The sequence below is a fragment of the Setaria viridis genome, chromosome 1, assembly GCF_005286985.2.
Source record: "Setaria viridis chromosome 1, Setaria_viridis_v4.0, whole genome shotgun sequence".
In the NCBI taxonomy this organism is placed as follows: Eukaryota; Viridiplantae; Streptophyta; class Magnoliopsida; order Poales; family Poaceae; genus Setaria; species Setaria viridis.
Window position 1 is genome coordinate 29,398,025 of NC_048263.2, and position 20,808 is coordinate 29,418,832.

Below are 20,808 nucleotides of genomic sequence, written 5' to 3' on the forward strand. Positions count from 1 at the left end.
GACGGGCGCGGCGACGGGCGGGGCTCTGGCGGCGAGTGGGGCTCAGGAGAATAGAAGGGAGAATAGAACGAAACGTTTTTTTTGTGTAACTAGTGGCATTGGTGGGTAATTACCACCAACTCCACGAGGAGGTTCAAAAGAGAGGTTTCTGGAGTAGCAAAAGAGGTGCTCCAAAACTCCACCTTCATTTGCACTATAGCTCCATGGAGTTGGCAACTCCATGGAGTTTTGGAGTTAGGGTGTTTAGCTGAAATTTTTGATGGAGTTGCTGAAGTTTAGGAGTGGAGCCGTGCCAAACAGGACCTTAAAGTACTAAATTTTAACACTATGTTAAAGTTTAGCGCTGGCTATCAAACAGAGCCTAGCGCTGCTATGAACAGTGACAAAATCGCTACGCTAGCGCTCGCACAAGTCCCGAAACCCAGCTCTCTCACTGCGCGCTATTCGAAGCTCGTCTGCTATCCCGTGCGTGCGTCTCTCTCCTGCTGTTTGGGCTAGCAGCAAGCTTCTATCGTTGGAGTTTGGAGAGGGTCCCATTTGGATATCCCGCAACTATCACATATTTAGATACTAATTAGAAGTATTAAATATAGATTAATTATAAAACTAATTGCACAGATGGCGTCTAATTCGCGAGACAAATTTATTAAACCTAATTAGTCTATGATTTGATAATGTGGTGTTCCAGTAACTATTTGCTAATAATGGATTAATTAGGTTTAATAGATTCGTCGAATTAGCACATAATTTCTGCAATTATTTTTATAATCAGTTCATATTTAGTGCTTCTAATTGGCATCCAAACATATGATACGATATTGTTAAACCCGATTAGAACGCAACGCACTGAACGAGGTTTGCCCGTTGGAAACCGTCAGGCAAGTACTATGCGGCCGTGGTGGTCTGGTGGGCAACTGGGCAGCCACCACCACCAACCAACACAAGTTACACAACGCGTCTTCCTAATTGCTAGGATTAAGGTAAGCCTTAAAACACCTCCGTCCCTTTTGAAACCGGCGAAAGGAGCGGCGCGTTTCGTCAGGTTTTGCCTTCCGGTCAACTAAACACGCACGGACGAGGACACGGCGCCGTTGGTGAAAAAACAAAACGTTCGGATTTTCCGCGACAGGGGGAAAAAACAAACAAGCAGCATCATTTGCAAACCATTTTGCTTCCGGGCGAAGGCACGCGCGGGCGCCGGGCGCCGGGCGCCAGGCATATCAATGCCGCGCGCCCGTTGGTGGCGTGGCGACCACTCTGTGGGCGCGCTGACTTGCTTGACCACCACCAAAAGTGACTGCGGAAAAGGGAAATCGAACAGTACCACGACCTGGCCTGCCGCTGCCGTGCCATTTAATGAAGCTCGTGTGGTCACGCGGGAACATGATAGCAAACGAAAGAGGTAATCCTCCTCTGCCCGTGACAGAGGTTTTCTGGGCCCACGCGTCATCGAGACAAGCGTCGCATGCCGTATGGCGCGCCGGAATGTGCTGTTGCTAGTCCAGCATCAGTCAGCATTAGCAGTTCATTAGTGTGCATTGTTTATTTTATAAGGTTGATTGAGATGATTTCGAAATTTTGAATGGGATCGCCGTCGTCGTCGCCTCCTGCAATCAAGGGCGGCGGAGGAAGGGATCAGGGAAGCAAGCAGAGCAGCAGCTGGCTCTCTCTCGGGCCTCGGCGCTCGCTCTCGCTCTCGCATCACATGGGCGTGCGCCCCCGGCCACATGGAGGCAGCGCGGCTCGGCTCGGCGGAGGGCTCCACGTAGGACTTGGCGCCACACCCACACAGACACAGGCATCGGTTCCTACCACTTCCTACCCGAGCACATGGCCGCCCACTCCACTCCAACGAGGAGGAGACCGACGACCCATCCACGGAGACTTGCGTTCGCCAGGCGTGTTACAGGAGCGGATCGGCGACCGGATCAGCTACGGCTGTCATACGCGCGACAGGCGCAGGAAAAACTCGGCCGTGGAACAGCGCCGCAGCCCGCAGCGTGGACGTGGACGGGTGAAGTGAATCATTGCGCTGTTAAGACTGGGTCAGTCGTCGCTAGTTTACTCGCCCAGTGGTGGCTGCACGTCCAGAGCGCGGAACGGCTAGTTGGCGGATGACACCAACTGATATGGTTGTTGGTTGGGAACTCATACAAAACCTCCAGTATTTATGCAGTTGGGAAAATTCATTTGGATTTTGGGCACTCAAATTCAAATCGTGTGCCTTGTGAAAATTCAAATGGTGTATGGTAGTTGCTGACCACAATGCATTGTTGTGTAGTAGTACGTGGGAACTACCGAACTAGAAAGTATGGAATTCCAAAAGCGGTCCTGATTTTGTACTGTCACCGGTTGTATTGTAGTAATGCACAGCACACGGATTTTGCCATTTCTGGGGACATTCATTGACCGATCCGAGTCCACCCAGCTTGAAAAGTCGGGGAGCCTTATTATGCATATCCCTCAATCTTTAGATTTGGCACTTGACACAGCCTTAGTTGACCGCTTTCTTGTCCAAGACTTCTCTCAATGTGCTGCTAGCAAGTGGGAGAAGATCCTGAAATTTGAAAAATTGTAGGAAAACGATTCCTTATTTCCCGTTTTTAACGTTGAATAATTTTTGTGGCCTTTGCTTCACCCGAAAGAGTACGAAAGGTTATTAGTTCAGAATTAAGCTATCACATCAATAAGAGTACAAAAAGTTACCAAAACACCGTGACAGTCCTATGACAGACATCATTGAGCATACATTCTAATTGGTAAACCTCCATCCGTGTGCTGGCAAACTAACAATTGCATCACTACCGTTTTCTATTGCCCGCATGCATCATGGAGTTGTTTTTCAACTCAGTTACTCCACTGCAACAGATGCCCAATGGCAAAACCAATATGTTCGAGATTACCTGCTAACTGCACGTAAGAAATGGTAGGCAATTGGTCAGAGGTTATTTCGTTTCTATCTAACCGTAATGCCTAGCATAAAGCTCATCCCCTAGTAGCAACGTAGATCTCTGTCATGCGTTCCTATGATCCAATTCCTAAACATGTGGTTTGAGCTTCTTGGTAGAATTATATGACATGATATCTGAATTATCACAAAACTTAACTACGTGGCCAGTAGGACCCGAACGGTGATTATCAGCCATAGCTCTCAAATCAAATCTAAGGCACATACAGTCACCGTACCGGCCATGCAATGCCTTGGTGTGTGAACAAGGGTAACTCGGCAGGGGAAAAAGATCTGCAAACAGCCGTTACACTCCAAACAAGACTCGACACTAGTCAGTCAACGATGTTTTCTCATCAACCAAGAAAAATAGCACACACCCTTCAACACAAAAGAGCAAGGAACAATTGGCAGAATCAAACAAGGCAATTCAAGTCGCGTATCCTTGAGATGATCTTTCACCACTTGCGGCAGGTATCGATTTGAGAAGGATCATTTTTCCACAGGCGTTGGAGACACTTGCTCGGACGTACATATGCTGTCCATGTCAGCAGCACTCGGAAGTAACAAGTGCATTTCGGAAGAACTTGGACAATTCTAGGGATAGGATTGAGGAGGAGTCCCAACATATCGGCTACACATAGTGATGAGATGGTTTTTCATGATAAGGCACGATGTAAGCTAATTTGAGTTGAGAGCACACACCCTTCAACACAAAAGAGCAAGGAACAATTGGCAGAATCAAACAAGGCAATTCAAGTCGCGTATCCTCGAGATGATCTTTCACCACTTGCAACAGGTATCGACTTGAGAAGGATCATTTTTCCACAGGCGTTGGAGACACTTGCCCGGACGTACATATGCTGTCCATGTCAGCAGCACTCGGAAGTAACAAGTGAAATTTCTTCAGAACTTGGACAATTCTGAGGATAGGATTGAGAAGGTGTCCCAACATATCGGCTACACATAGTGATGAGATGGTTTCTCACGGTAAGGCACGATGTAAGCTAATTTGAGTTGAGAGCGCTACGGAGCCTATGCAGTATACCAGATGGCCACGCTACTTCAGAATTGGCATTTGCCACAGCCATTGTTGAACAGTATATTGTCCCGAGCTCCTAAATTTGCCAACGGCAAGTGGGAGAACCTGTGAAAAATATGAAGTTGTCTGCAAATGTTAATGATAAGGTTGCTTCCTTTTGGTGACAATTAACAACGTACTGCAGGTGTAGTAGATCGATCATATATGACTTGTCTAACTAGATCATATCTTAGAAATCTAGAGGAACACAAATCAGTATGTTGTTCGTAGATCTATAAACATAGTAGGAGTGGCATTTTACAATCCAAGAAAACTAGTCGACGAGGTTTCGTCATCTGCCCAGAAACCACTGCACACCCTTCAACAAAAGCACAAGGAACAAGTTGGCCGCATCAGAACAGAACCATTCAAGTGGCATATCCAAAAACGTTCTTTTCGAGCCGACCTTCGATGACCATTTCTGATATACTCTAGCTAGTAGCATTTACTAGAGTCGATTTGAGACGACCATGGACTCTAGGCAATTGTGACATTTGACAGGCACGCGTATACTGTCCACGTCAGCAGCGCTAGCAGGTCAAATTTGGAAGGATTGGATGCTGACGACTTCCACCTCAACAGATTAACCAAGCAGAAGCATCAGATGTAATGTAGGATCTGTATTGTACTGTACCTAGAACAGTAGAGCAGTTTGACGAGGAGGCATTGGTGTCAAAATAGAGCAGATTAGCCTCGCATTTCGATTCTCGATTATCCTTGTTTTCCGAAAACTTTGATTTGCTTCTTGCATTACGTGAGAACGAAAGCAGAGGTCCAAACCCAGCAGAAACTCTCCAAAATTTAGCAATCTTTTGGCCGGCAACAACATGTTGTTATTCCCCCAAAACACACGAAGCCATGTGCACGAACTGACCGGGCATATATTCCCGTGATCAAAATACTCCTAGGACCAGCAAAACGGCATGCCCAGGTACTCCCGGCAAAGAGGATGCAGCAATCCTGCGCTCGGTACGTGGCCATCGTCAGATAACCGGATGCAAAAACATTCCCTGCTTTTCAACCAGTATATATAAACGGGATAGAAAAAATTGACATCGCCGCCACTATATGATTGTACAAGGACATGGATCTGATTTAGATTTCACCACTATCGTGTTCCGTTTGTGCTACCAGCCTACCACCGTAGGAATAGGACATGGATCTGATTTAGATTTCACCACACGATTCTGTTTCCGTTTTTGGATCATTCCCTGACCGATGGACCCAAGTCCAATGAGCTTGAAAAGTCCGAGCCTTATCAGCTAGGAGCATCTCCCTCCACCCATCCAGCTCTGGCTCTTGGCACAGCCATAGCTGAACGGTATCTTGTCCCCATATTACTAACAGAAAGAGCGAAAAGGACTTGTCAAATTTGAAATTTGTTTGTAAATGTTACTGATATGCATGCACCAGAATGGTCAGAGCGCCAAACTATTCAGCTGGGGCACGTATACATTTCTTCTGAGCTCGGGAATGAAGATAGAGCGAGTCTGTCGACCGGAGCGGAAGCGAGTCCAGTTAGTACGGACTTGGGGAAGAGTGGTGGAGCAACTATTGGTTGGGCCGGAGAGAATTGAGTTGAAGACGGAATATCGCTACTTCCCCTTATTGTCCTAAGCAGGGGAGATGGATTAAAAACCTTGTGTGAAGGCCCGGTCGCCCTACGCTACTGGCGCTTCCAAAGGCGAAGCTCTCGTCTTTGGCGACCAGCAAACGGAGGGCTAAAACCTTTAGTTTTGAAAGCCCAGCTAACGCGTGAAACACTCCGCCTGGGGAGTACGGTCGCTTGTTTGGTAAGATTACCGAAATTGGATTTCCTATGCTTGCTAGATTGATAAGCCAGAGAGGTAGTCGGGGTCTCAGGTACGGTACGCCTGGGGCAGGATTGAATCGATGTACCTAAGCTAAACTTATAAGATTGAACCACCTATAGCGGCAAGGGTAAAGGTTTGGCAATTCCACCAAGAAAGGGAAGGATCGTGCCGGCGCTACTACTTGATTGAGTGCCAGCACGTAGCTGTGCTTTCAGCAAGAATTTCACCACATATTTATTGCGAGTTGAAAAGCGAAAGGATGAAGACTGATTTAGATCCACCTTCCGAACTTGAAACCGCTAAATCGGATTTTGAAAAAGGGTTTTCGAGGAAGTAAAAGTATCGATAGAACAGAAAGAGCCAAAGGATGGCTTATGGTCTACTTTGATTCAGATTCTGTAGGCCGTTCTACTTGGGCTTCCTGCTTGACCTGAACCCTTATTTATAGGGAACAGGACGTGTGACTTCCTCAAACGAAACGAATCTGGAGGATTGATAATGTGTAGTTGTGTGCTACTGCGAAACTGGATCTACCAAAAGTTTGTTATGAACACCTTCTGCCCTCCAAACGTCTTCAAAACTAGTCATCGAGGTTTTCTCATCGTCGAAGAAACCACCGCAGTACTGCACGCCATTCAACAAAAAGCACAAGGAACAACTTGATTGGCCGCATCAAACAGAGCAATTCGAGTGGCATATATCCAAAACGTTATTCTCGAGATGATCCTTCATGACAAGTAAAACGTCCTTTGCTAGCATACTGTGACATTTGGCACGCACGCATGCGTATGCTGCCCACGTCAGCAGCACTCCTGCGGGTGCGGGTCAAAATTGGGAGGATCGGATGCTGATGCGGTTATCCCGTCCTGTCTTTCAAGGAATCATTTCTGCTTGGAAGATGGTTAGATCGGTAGAGCTATCTGATGAGGATGTAGTGGTACCAAATGGTACCTCAAAGAGATGGTACAACTTCTCACATGGGACCTTCCGTGGTTTCATGAAAAAGAAAAGATCTACCCCTCCATTTCAAATTGTAAGTTATTTTGATTTTTTTAAATTCATAGATATTATTATACATCTAGATAACCTATAAATTGGAACGGAGGGAGCATATTATTTGGACGGCACAAATTCTCCAAAATTTTGCATTTTTCCCCTGGCGACCATGTCTTGTTATTCCTCCCAAAACACAAGGAGCCATGTCAAGGGAACTGACCGGGCAGATATTCCCGTGATCAATATACTCCTAAGGACCTGCAGAGGGCAAACCACATGCCTGATACTCCCGGAGAAATCCCGCATCTGGTACGTGGCCATCGCCAGATGACCGGATTGCAGAAACTTTCCTGCTTTCAATCAGTAAGCGAGGCAGACGACATCACCTCCGCAAAGTTTCTGCCTCTTTGTTTCTTACTTTTTCTTCTTCAGAAAACGAAGCACCACGGGGATCACTTTTGCTGTGTGGTGCACGTGTCTGCAAGGCAAAGTCATATGACGCCTCAGGCTGCAGGACAAGGATCCCTCTGGGCTTCAGGCAGGGGTAGGAGCAGATCATGGATGGCAATGGAGTGGTCGCCGTCATGTGCTCATCCCGCACTAGTCACCAAATCACACGTCCACGGGGGTTACGCATCTCTCTGACCAGGACAAATCCAGGCAATCCACTCCTGTGGACGGATCGCCGTAGACCCGATGGCAATGGTGACGAGAGCGAGACTGCAATCTGCCAATCCCTTCAGGCAGATCGCTTCTGAACCTGGAAGGCTGAAACTACTCAGCTGTTGTAAACGCAATTAGACCTACAGACTTCCCCAACATACTACTGCATATTCGCATGTAGTCTACCAGTTTAGTGCAGGTGAGGATTCGAAGTGTTCATCGATGTCGCCGGTGTCAGTGGGCATAACAGTCTCTCCTCATCAGTCATTCTCGGTGCCTTGGTGTTTTAGATGAACCGTTCTTAGTGCTTTCGATGGGTTCCTCCAATGGCTAGCAGAAGAAATGGAAGTCCACCCGGCAATGATTGTAGCTTGGAGCCGTGAACTTTTGAGCGTTCCGTCGTGGTGCGCGAATATAATCGAAGTGATCCTTTTCGGCTGGACTGGATGACTGGATGTGGATAACGCCTTTGTGGAGATTGATTGTTCGGTCAAAATCGAAAAGGGCTGCAGTATGGTGCAGCACTCCGAGGAGATATTATTCAGATAAGGGACAGCCCTGGTCCTATTAGTTGATCCTGCAAAAACAGCCTAAACAGGTCCAGTGAATGAGTGAAACTTGGCCTTGTTTAGCGTTTCGTTTGTATTTGTGAATTATTATCCAAATATTGACTAATTAGGCTCAAAAGATTCATCTCGCAATGTACAACAAAACTGTGCAATTAGTTTTTGATTTTGTCTACATTCAGTACTCCATGCATGTACCGCAAGTTTGATATGATGGAGAATCTTCTTTTTGCATAGTGCCAAAGTTGGGATTTTGGAGTGAACTAAACATGGCCTTGAAAAAGGTGGCCCAGTGAACCAAATTAAACATATATAATCTTTTTGAAACAATGAACATAACAAATCTCAGCTGGAACACATGAATTTATTCAATTTTCTAAATAAATCAAACTGTTTCCTATTTTTTTTTTGTTTCTCCCAAAGGAATTGAACAACTTTCCTATGACATTGTTGCATTTTAAACATCCATAAATCAGGTTTTTTCCTTACTTATGTGGTTTTATTTGTCAATGACTACAATATGTCAATCTCCATGGCCGCACACATGTCATGCAAGAGGATAATAAAGTGGCTTCTCAGAAACCCAATACTGATTCTGATTCTTCCCAGACAGCCATACAGGCCTGCATGACCAACGCATCTCTTTCCTCGGCTAGTCTCCAAACGTACTGCAGCTGCGCTTGGCTTGGAAAGATCTGCTCGTATGGAACCTCTGGTAGCCGCCGGCGTGTGTCTAGGACCTTCACGCTTCACGGAACAAGGATCACATATGAGCTGAACCACTGAACACCAACCTTATCCTTATCCCGACCCAACTGAACCATGGGCGGAGCTACATGGATGCATGGGTATTCCGGTATTCCTGGGAATACCCAACAATTTTGACAAAAAATTGAGTATGCGTATGGTCTATAGATGTGTATAACTTATGGAGAGCTAAATTGGGTGTTTCTTAGCTTCGTATTCCATCTCTAGGGCCCCAAATTAGCAGCAAACAAACCAACAGCTATTCAACTCTCCTCTTGCCCTCTCCAATATATCGATCTCACAAACAGGCAGCAAAGTTTACAGCTTCCAATTTTCTTGCGCGGTTGATAATTGTGTCATATCATTCAATCCTGCTGTTGCATTTAGCCATTTACCACCTATGATACAAAACATTTGGTTAAGTCTCCTCACCTTTTTCCAAATGATTTCTCAAGCTTAGAGATGATCAGATTAACATCTTCCTTGTCAAATTAAAGTTCTTCCGCATTGACATTTGTTGAGGTGAGAGCTTTAAAAAAAATGAGAAGTCATTGTGCTTGTTGAAACAAAGAAACACACCAAATATAATGTTGTGTACAAGCTTCTGTGCTAATATTTTTCAGTAGCAACTAGTCGTGTTTCAGAGTACTTTCCTATATAAATTATGTGGAGAACAAATTGAGAACTAAGATGACGGTTCAATACTTGAAAGATTGGTAGGTCACATTCACTGAGAATGATTTCATTTTTCAAGCTAAGGATTTAAAGAAATTATACCTTGAATTATCGATGTTGTGAACCTTTTTTATGCTTTGGAGTTTTTTTTTTTGACTTTAGACATGGGAATACCCAACAACAAAATTCTGGCTCCGCCACTGAACTGAGCAATGATTTGTCACGTATGGTTTGCATCTGTTTTGGACTTAATCGAGGTCAATTTGCAAACAAGATTGTATCATGGTGAATTGATCGGTGCATGAAACCGCAACGGCTGCTGTGCTTTCAGTAACCATAGCCGAAAGTCTGAAGAAAGTAGAAGCAGTATCTTACTTGTGATCTGCATTTTGTATTCGTGTCGCTGATCTTGCGAGTAGATTCTGAATATGTACTCTGACGTGACGTTGCTCTTGGATCATGCGCTAGAGAGACGTGAGGCTGATACGGGGACAGGACGAGCCACAAGCCAGAGGCCACCGTTACCCGCCAAACCAACGGCTCAAGCTCAATCCGCTATCGAAAACCGACCGCCCCGCCGAACGGCGCACCGACGCGGCGGCGCAGTCGAAGGGCGCCACGCGACATGAAGAAGAGCTCGGCGGGCGACGTCGACGTGGAGCTGCTCAAGGCGGTGGCGCAGGCGTGGCACGCGCAGTCGGGCAACCCGCGGCCGTCGCGGGCGTCGGAGACCGGCGGGGACGACAGCGACGCGGCCGGCGCCGGCGCGCTCCCCCGCGCGGGCGCGGCGCGGCACCGGCCGTCCCGGTTCAAGCGGGAGGCCGTGGCCGCGGCGGCCGCTGCTCCGCCCCGCGAGACGGCGTGGGACTTCGCGCAGTCGCTGTTGGACACGTACGAGCTCGTCGCCGTGGCGCGGAGGCTCGAGTCCGGCCTCGTCATCGCCGACCACGCCGCGGCCGCGGCGCTGGCCGTGCCGCCGCGGGAAGCAGGGAAGCGGGCCAGGGAGAGCAGGCGCAGCCTGAGGAGCTTGCTCCTGGGCTCCACATCGAGGAGGTTCGAGGAACCGAAGAGCTAAGTTTACACGTTTAAGATGCGTAGCATCGCAATTGTAGAGTTTGCTCACAAATGGCAATAAAGGAAACAGAACGATCCGTCGCAAGGATACACCAGCATCCCAAATTCCCAAGTCTTTCGTAGTAGCATTCAGCATAGTATACACACAGATGAATAGCCGATTCAGAGTAGCACCGAAACTTTTGACAAGAGAATGTCTGAACGAGCACAGTATGAAATCCAGCACCGCTGCACGTATTCGCGGCATTGGTCGAGTAGTCGACCCGGAAGCATTTCACAGTGCAATTAACACTAAGCAGTACTACATGGAGTTCCGATGAGCCAATCCTCCCTTTTTCTCCACATGGCATCCGAACCTATGTATTGTGACATGCTTCCAGCTGACTCATCACGTTGGATATGGCCTACGGAAATAGCAAAGTGGCAATCGCTAAAAGGACAACATGAGATTCTCATCTTCCTGTGCTCGCATTAATGCTATGTTAACATGCTCATTTGCTACTAATTAGGGACGAACCTAGCATAAGAATTGAGAAAGCATCGACCTTTGTTAGCTTCCCTAAATCTAAAATCTGAGTGGGGGAGGGCATATGCCCCCTATAGCTCCTCCCTGATATCGTGGGCTCGGACAACAAAAGGTCCAATATAACATCACGGGTTTGGAAAACCAAAGGTTCAATGTGAAGCGGGAAATTGATGTTCTCGCGTCATTTAAGAGTGAGAGTTGTGGATTCAATCAAATGCATTCATTGTCCCAATTTCGAATTTCAGCGACTCATAGCTTGAATTGGTTGATGTGAATACGTTGACGTCAGATTTTGACACGTGTTTTGAATCGGCGTTAAAGAAGGAGAAAGGCAGGCTGATGCGGCGGGCTGAAAGCTACGGTTGGGAATCGGCCGATTGAAGCTACAGTGTTTCGGCCGATTGGCAAAAGGAGTTGGTAAAGGTTGGCCGATTGGAGGCTGGAGCGGCTTGGCCAGTATGGACCTAAGGTGGGCCAAGAAAAAGATCGGCTGAAGAAGGAGATTGACCCGTAGGGATATAATAACCAACTCAGATACGAGTTGTGTTGGTAAATATTTGTTATCATTTAAAATTAGAGATAGATTCTAGTCGGTTAGGAAATCAGTTGTAAACATGCTATAAATAGCCACATCTAGAGGTTTGTAAAAACAACCCATCAATCAATATAACCAATCTATTTTTTCCTCGTACTTTACTTTCAAGTCGGTGACTTCGCCAAAATACTTTTTTCTTTCATGAGTTCGTACGGGTTGGCAGGGCTGCATCGACACGATCTCCGGCCGATTCTGTAAGTTCCGCTTACCGAGTAATATCTAAGCTTTAACTTCGGGCGCATCGCTGTTGTTTCATTTAGATTTATTCACCAGTTATCGATATCAGCTAGAATTGTAGGTTTTATCTGTTATTTTAGTTTTTATCATCAGTTATCCAGCTTAAGGTACGAACTGTCGGCTTTTTATAGCTTTCTTTCTTTATTATCATACAGCCGATTAGATCTATCTCGAGTGTTGTTTCACTAGCGTTGTTTAGTTTGCTCTAGTAGTTTTTCTTTACAATCGCTACACAGTATCGGCTGTCTTATAGCTGGTTACCTCTACAGTAAATTGGTCGATTCGCCGACGTGCTTTTAAAGATAGATCGGAACTCCAGCCGATCGGAGCCCCTGGAATTTAATACTTTTTTCTTGTCAATCAATAGGTCAGATTGACTGGCACGCCGCGCGAAACGCACCAGGGCGATAACCCGAACAGGAGTTAAGCAGATTCTCCCGGGTCGTGTGTCCGACGATGAAGATCAACCGGCCGATTTTTAGCACCAACACACTTTTGGCACGTCCAGTGGGACCAAACAACATCCAACATATCGAAGGCTGCCGAGGTCTCCGAAGACAATGTCATCGAAATTACTGAAGTAGATCTCAAGGACGACCAGAAGGAAGAAGTGGCGAGACATCTAGAAGAATACAGGAAGACATGCTTGCAATCCTTTAGTCGTACTAGAAGCGGGGAGATCGTCAAGAAAGCTCCTCTTCCAACTCCCCGCCACATCACCATCGCTGAGGACTCGGGGAAGATGTCTGACATGATTTAACAGTCTGTTTACCAGGCTATAATCGACCAGTCCACTGTAATGAACAACACAGTATACAATGCTATCATCAGTTCCTTGGTCAGCGGAGTAGCTCAGGGGTATCAGGGACCAGCTTACGCCCCACCCATCGTAACTCCAATCAAGGGCTTCTTAGCGGTACCGAGCGCGTCTCACTCGGCTCCTCAGGCGATACCGATGCAACATGGAGGGTACAACGCTTCAATACCCCTGGGATACAACGGCGCGCCATGCTACCAATCGCAAGCGCCGTCTCAGCTTGCTCAAATTTCCTCCGTGCAATCGCTGCCCTCAAACTCGGTGCCACGGGGAACACCAGCAACGACAGTCGGGCTGGATCCGTCAACCAGTTACGGGAACTCTCCGGTCTAGGCATCATTCCAATCGGCCATCCGGCCGACGGTCCCACAATATCAGCCGGCCACGCTAGAAATTGGCGGGGGGGGGGGGGGGGGGGACGATGTAAAAACGGTGCGGATTGTTCCCGGGCGATGCTCGAGGCGCATGCCGGGGACCATCGGGATTATTTCGATTAAGTCGGGTAATGATAACCCGATTTAGGTGAGATAATTTGGACGGCTCAAAGCCTGCAGATGATCTAATTGGATTCCGACTCTGAAACTCATCGGTGTTCACACTACACATAACTACAACCTGTAATCTAACATCGATCAAGTGCAAGAGAACACACGTAGCCAGTAGAAACATCAGGAAGGGCAACTTCACACAAGCATCGCAAACATTTACTCAAAGCCCCAAAATCCTAGCCAGTTAGTGTGCCTCAACTTGGTAACCATCTCACTATCAGCAAATTTGGCCATGTGACAGTAAAAATCTCACAACAGAACTTGATAATCTGATATTGCAGACCAACCATTATAATCGCTTAATTTGATCATACTTCAAACTACATAGCCAAAAGCAGTACAAAATCGTCGTCGAATTTAACAACTGTGAACCAAAAGTCACCACAGATACAAAGACGATCGAAGCTCGTCAGATTCAGTTTTCGAGTCCAGGCACCTGCATGCGCCGGCTGGCCTCGGACTTCTTGCCGCCGAGGAACTCGTCGGGGACGACCTTGAGCTGCTTGCACTTCTTGGACTTGGCGATCTTCTGGATGGTCTTGGGGTTGGTGACCCGCTGCAGCTTGGTGCCCGTGCGCAGCACGTTCTCCTGCTTGCACTTCTACCGCTCCTCGCGCGCCTTCCGCTTCGCCACCTTGTTCTGCCGGATCTCCTCCTTGAGCTACGCCTTGCGGGCCTGGTACGCGCGCTTCAGCGACTTCTCCCGGACGCGCTGCTCCAGCGGGGTCGGCTTCCGCGACACCACCACGGCCGAGGCGCGCCGGGTGCGAGGCTCCTTCCACCGGCGCCCCGACACGCGCCCGGCGATGACGCCGTCGTAGGTGGGCTGGCCGAAGGAGGCCGGCTTCGAGGTGTCGGACAGGGAAGGCATGGCGCGGAGCTTGGACGGCCGGGGCGCGTCGGCGTCCAGGTCCATGGAGTCCGCGGCCGCCACCTCAGCCTCCTCCTCCTCCTCGCGGCGCTTGCGCTTGCCGCGCTTGCCGCCGAGGCCCTCATCGAGGTAGCGGAAATCGAGGTGGGAGGCTATGGTGGGTGGGATTGACGGGGTGCTTGAGGCGCGGGATTGAGAGAGGGGGAACTAAGGTGGAGGCGGCGGCGGGCGGCTGGTTGATGGGCTGGGCTGCGACGAATACGACAAGGCAGCCCACCAATTTGGCGGGCCTCTTTTTTCCTGAGACGAGGCCGGGATTTTATATGAGGGCAAATATATCTTGGAGGCTGGAGCCGTAAAATGACTTTGTATATGAAGAAAAAATCAGTGTAAAACTATTACACTAACATTTCGTATAGTCAATTGAGAGAACAGGTACAGTTGTTGACAAGGATGATGGAAATGTTGATCAGAAGTTAAGAAAAATATTGTCCTCTATAAAAAAACGGAGATGTTTCCTCCATATATGCATTTGGGCAAAAATTTACTTTGGTAGTGCTAACAAGAATACAATCAATTCATCAAATCAATACTACGAGCTGGCATCATGACAGCATTCGGCCACTATACATGCACTATGAAACAAAGAGAAGTTCTTCCACCGTTCCACGTTAGTAATCCCGCAACACAAAAGGATATGTTAGTGAGGGCTAGCAAGGGCACAAGAATTGTTTCATATTCTCTTATTTCCAATTAAGAATTAAGGTCACAAAAATATGCGTAAAGGTTAACACCGAGTTTGCTCAGTTACTCCAGACCTGAACCAGAATGGCAGAAATGAGACACCTGAAGATTGTACAAGGGCGTTGCCGAACAAAATGGTGATCTAAAGCTACAAGGAACGAATATTTAGTCAGGACTAGTTACCTAGTCCACCAAAGCAGAACAAAGTTTGAAAAACACACGGCTGGTCGTTAATCCAGTTTGGCAATGACTGCATCCGTGACTTCCTGGGTTGTGCTGGTGCCACCCAAATCTTTGGTTCTGTAATTGCCTTCTGCAATGACACGCTTCACTGCTGTCTCCAGCCGGTCGGCAAACGATGGGAACTGCAAGTGCCTCAACATCATAGCAGATGAGAGCAGCAGCGCAACAGGGTTAGCTCTCTTCTTCTCCACAATATTCTCATTTCCAACGTTTCCTGCAGAAGCACCTTGCTCAAAGACAGCATGGTCCTGACCCACATTACCTGAAATGATGCAGCACATGAAGAATTATATGCCTTCTAAATTCATATACCGCATCTGCTCAAGTACCAAACATGCTCAAGCTCAGCATTGAACAATCACGAAAAGTGCTAACATTTATATCAAAAGAATAGAGGATGCAGTAAACTAGCAAAAAAGAATGTCAAATTATGCATAGATATAAATGCTAAATTAACTATTTTCATAGGTAGGATCCATAGATAATTCATAATAGTTTATAAACGCATACCTCCAGGCATGACACCAGTGCCTCCAGCAATACCTGCAGCTACGTTAGCCACCAGATTGCCATAAAGATTTGGGGTGACCTATGAAAGGAAGCAAACAGCAAACAGAAGTGAGTTTCAAATTCACAAATAATCTAAGAACATTCATTTCAAAACTCTGAGTTGATCAGAAAAGTAGCCCATTAAATCAGTAAAATACAAAGGAAAAATATGTGCTTGACAACAATAGGAGCTAACATGCTAGTATATCAAATTTGCAGGATACCAGTTCATTTCAGTATCCCAATAATCCACGCAAGATTAATGAGATTGTAGGTATATAGCAGGAAGCAGATGCAAGATCAATAATAGTGCATTTGTACTTAAATTTGTAGCATGGGAGATCAACAATAGTGCATTTGTACTTAAATTTGTAACATGGGAATCCACGTTAAACATCTGCTTGGTGAGAAATAGAGTATAATTTGAGTGATACAAGTGTGTACATACCATAACGTCGAATTGTTCAGGCTTTGCAACGAGCTGCATACAACAGTTGTCCACAATGATTTCATTATATTGAATCCCAGGGTACTTCTTCGCAACCTCCCGGCAAGACTCCAAGAACAAACCATCAGCAAGCTTCATGATGTTTGCTTTATGCACTGCTGTCACTTTTTTTCGATTGTTAAGGTATGCATACTCAAAAGCATACTTGGCAATCCTTTCTGAGCAAAACTTTGTTATCACCTAGCAAATCCATGAGGTGAGAGTATTAGGGAGAAAGATTCATTTAGATGGCAAAAAAAGAGAGCAGAAAAGCAATGTGATATGCATTTTACTTACAATAACACAGCATGTTGGAAAAACTCGGAATGCCAAAAGAATGTGTACTAAAGGACTTGCAGTATGTTCCAACAAGAGATACAGTGACACATAGCAACTTTAAAAAATACTAGGTTTTAAGACATCTAAACAGGCATTTTTTTGCGGGCCTAAACAGACATATTTTGAGCGACACTCTCCCTAAAAAAGTATTCTACAGCCAAGTCAAACGGCAGCAACCCACAACATAATACCAATCTTACAAAAATCTAACGAATGAAAGAAATAGCTGGAATTTTGGATCTATTCGTGACATCAAAGAGATGTCACTGATCAAACAAAAAATCAGGTAAATGAAAATAGGTTGCACACAGTAACACTTTTTAAGCAATTTTCTAAGGTTACATCAATTAAGCCATCTATTGGGCTATGTGCAGGAACTGGTATCCCTATTTGTTACTACATATTTGTCAGTTGGATGAGTGGGCCATATAACAAGAGTACAAGACCAATTAAGCCATATAATTACTAAGAGGGTGGTTGACTGACACTTTTGGAACTTCTTATTTTAGCGAATGAATACATTCACTTCTCCACACATGGACATAGCAAGGTTAAAATTCTATCCTTCGATTAATGTGGCATGCCAAAAAGTAGAGAATAGGACAGTGTAGTTCATTGTAAACTCTAAGTCTCTAACATGCACTTTAAGTGCTCAAATGTCAAGATGCCGTTAATAAGTAGCATGAGCGTAAATTTGATAGTTATTGTTAAATGAAAAGCTACAAATGACCAACGAAGACTACTGTCTTGATGACTACATAATCTTAAACACAGAAAAATTGATATACACGGTTTAACTAACACAACAGTAAGGATTGATATTCCTTTTAATAAAATATATCACCTTCAGTGATTCTATACCATCAAGAATGACAGGAAAAGCTTTGATAGGAACTCTACATGACCTAACAAATTAAGTGCATCTCACTTAACTTGAAGATATATTGAAGAAAGTCACCTTAATTCTGTATGAACTATCTCTTACACCAATATCTAAACCTCACATTCACAGCAAGCAGATAAGCTTGCAGAAAACATAAATAAAGTATAGTGCCAAAGTGGTTTGTCAATACAAAATGTACGAAAGCATTAACAGTACAATTTCTCAACCAAATGTCCAAATGCATCCGTTACTATATTTCAAGATTCAGCCATCAACCTACCAATCAGAAATACTACATAAGTATAGTAACTACTACCTCCAATCCATTTTATTTGTCATTTCCGACAAGCAAACACCACTGCATGCAGGCCAAAATCACCGTTCGCAATATAGTGAACCAGAGGTAGTAATAAGCATGTTATTCTAACATTGTATGGCTACACAATTAATCGCAAATTAATTTCCCAAAGTAATGAATATAAGGTTGCAGATTCAACTTCCCAACTGAACTTTGTCATCCTGAATGGGTTCACCAGTGAATCTGGAGAGTGGGTGTGTATACCTCTTCTAGCAATTAGAGCAGTAGATTCAATCACGGTATCACAATCTCTAGAAGCTTAGCACATGCTGCATCAGTGAGCAAATTACTTATCCGAGAGAGAGCGATACGGGAAATTCTCCGTACCTTGAGACTCTCGACGACGCCGGGCACGACCTCATGTTCGAGCCCCGAGTACTCGCCCTCGGTGTTCTCCCTGATGACGACGATGTCAACGTTGTCGTGCCTGGTGGGCAGCCCGGGGAGGTTGAAGCAGTTGACGAGCGCGGCGTAGAGGTCGAGCTCCTTGCGGAGCTGCACGTTGAGGGAGGAGACACCGCCGCCGACGGGGGTGGCGAGGCCGCCCTTGAGGCAGACCTTGTTGCGGCGGATGGACTCGATGACCTCGGGGGGCACCGTGGGCATGTCGCCGCGGACCTCGTAGGTCTCGAAGTAGATGGGCGCGTGCATCGCCTCCATCACCTGCCGCACGGCGCCCGTGACGAGGGGCCCGATGCCGTCGCCAGGGATGAGCGTGACGCCGCGCGGGGCGCCGTCCCCCGGGCGGGGCATGTAGGTGACGCTGCGGCGGGACGCGGCGCCGGCGAGGGGAGTGGACGGGGTGGGGGAAGGGGAAGGGGCGAGGAGGCGGCGTAGGAGAGGGGTCGATCGCCGCGCCATGGCCGGGGTTAGGGTTTCGGGGTGGATGCGATGCGATCGGGGATGGAGGGTCGGCCGCGAGGATGCCGCAGAGAGCACTCGAGAAGGCTAGGGGGGAAGAAAGGGGCCGCCGGTTTCCCTTCTCCTGCCTTCTTTTTTTTTTTTTTTTTTTTTTTTTGTTGAGGTACGTTTCCCTTCTCCTGCCTTTGCCCTTCCATTCTGCGGAGTAGTATACAAAACAAACGTTCATACTACGCGGCATTACGTAAAGTCGCTGATGTAGTGATGTTCCGGGTTTTCTTTTTCTTTTTTCTTTTTTTTGCCCGTTCAAACCTACAAAGAAAATTATGATACATTATTAATATACTTATTATCTTGGTTTTTTATAAAGTTTTCCTTTATTCCTTATATAAATCAAATTAATGAAATATACAATCTTTGAGCTCTTAATACATTCAGATACACCTACTAACCACCGTGGATATTGACTTTATTTGTGCGAGACTCACTTCATGTGAATCAAACTTATCTAACCTATTACCATCTGGAACCGACAATGCCATATTGGATAAATCCATCTCGCTCGACAATAAACACATACATGTGCACTATCTGATTTCAAGACAATTAGATAATGATACCATTAGAAGGATATCAGCAGCTCTTCGCAACGTTCAGCGAATTCAGCATCTTCCGCAGAAACGTAATTGAATAGAACTCCCCATGCTCCGTAGAAACACAATCGAATAGAACTCTCCATGCTGGAAAAAGAACATCCTAATAGTTCTCGATACATGCATGTCATGTGGCCTTTTATAAAACTTGCATTTACATTAGCTTCAGCCAATATTGCCATGTCGGTTGCCATCTAGGGATTGGGTGAGGATATTTTGCATTTTCTTTTCTAGGCTAATGCATTTGTCATCATAATCTCGCCCGTAATTTTCTTTCCATCTCACTCTGCGGAGTGCAAGTATTTTTGAAGAAATAGTGCATTTAACATTGCATAGATAGTTTAGGACGTTCTAGTTATTCCTCGAGAATATTAGCATCAAAGAGTTTGCATCCATCAGGTTATCTCTAAAAGCAGCAGAAATTAGTCCAAATCAGAGTACGGTAACTTATGCAATCACTACCGTCATCGGACTTTGGCCGAACATCTATATGTCGATGACATCCTAACCATGCTAATTGGTCTTTTAATAGTGTTCCACTGCCATTAATTTGGATGATGACAGAGAAAAAATAGCCACCCAAGTTTATCAATGACTAGCAATGGTAATGTTTGTAACTATCTTTTCTTGTGACACACTGTGGTTTGTTATATGATCATCTAACCATCTTTTTTTTTTCACATTGCACATCCATATCCTCACGTGTGATGCTCCTTCTCAATCGGTCACTTTTTCTTTCTTGAGTTCCTTCCCATCAAATTCGGTCACTTTTTCTTTCTTGAGTTTCTTCCCATCAAATTCTGTGTGTACAAAATTATTTTTTAATCTATACCATTATTTGCTCTCACACATTGACATGGGTCAAATAGTCGGCTAGGCACTATGACCTATGTTAACCTGCTTTCTTTGCGCATCTTGATAAATTGTCTATAACAAATGAACACTTGTCTTATATAAGATTCACCATCGCAAATGAACTACTTTACGAAACGTATTAACTTCATCACCGTCGATCTTTGTTTTTGTGCTTTCCAATTATGATGCTCATAATTGATGTCAAATTTTCATGGCCTTAGCGCCTATTTGGATGGACGCTAATAGATATAAGGTCAAAGTTTGCTTGCGAGTGCTTCTTCAGTCCCTTAGGATGAGCGCCAACCCTATTCACATGCTACATACATATTTTTTTCACCTCTGATATCGTCAAATGTCGAACGAAATCAAAGATACCAAGAACCTAGGTCAATACTTTACCTAGCTGATGTTTAGCTCAACGAGTCGTGGCAAAATTCAAACATTTCCTTAGCATGTATAGTTCTTATGATTAGGACTTATGACCCACCAAATAAGTGAGACATGAATGTAATGGAAATGGTGTACACAAAACAGGTTTTGCGGTAATCCTGACCGATGCGTGCTTTGGGACCAAGCAACGTAAACGATTGATTACTTGGTCTTTGTTGAGGGCTGTGTGTTACAATTGTGAGATCTGATTAGGTTTATTTCCAATGTATGGTGATGCACTTGCTAACAC

At 45.7% G+C, this 20,808-nt stretch overlaps 2 protein-coding genes and 1 pseudogene across 2 annotated transcripts; 1 reads left to right on the forward strand and 2 right to left on the reverse strand.

Annotated features, from left to right (window-relative positions):
- The first annotated feature begins 9,645 nt into the window (after positions 1 to 9,645).
- LOC117855558 (uncharacterized) lies at positions 9,646 to 10,653 on the forward strand. Its single transcript, XM_072293780.1, has one exon. It carries the CDS (start codon positions 10,115 to 10,117, stop codon positions 10,562 to 10,564), a length of 450 nt encoding a protein of 149 aa, XP_072149881.1. The 5' UTR covers positions 9,646 to 10,114; the 3' UTR covers positions 10,565 to 10,653.
- A 2,908-nt stretch (positions 10,654 to 13,561) lies between these two features.
- LOC117855566 (uncharacterized) lies at positions 13,562 to 14,766 on the reverse strand (annotated as a pseudogene).
- A 109-nt stretch (positions 14,767 to 14,875) lies between these two features.
- Positions 14,876 to 18,749, reverse strand: LOC117860071 (isocitrate dehydrogenase [NAD] regulatory subunit 1, mitochondrial). Its single transcript, XM_034743297.2, has 5 exons — positions 18,088 to 18,749; positions 16,142 to 16,381; positions 15,655 to 15,733; positions 15,085 to 15,406; positions 14,876 to 14,975 (listed from the first exon to the last, which is right to left on the reverse strand). Exons 1-4 carry the CDS (start codon positions 18,619 to 18,621, stop codon positions 15,132 to 15,134), a joined length of 1,128 nt encoding a protein of 375 aa, XP_034599188.1. The 5' UTR covers positions 18,622 to 18,749; the 3' UTR covers positions 14,876 to 14,975; positions 15,085 to 15,131.
- Between the last annotated feature and the right edge of the window lie 2,059 nt (positions 18,750 to 20,808).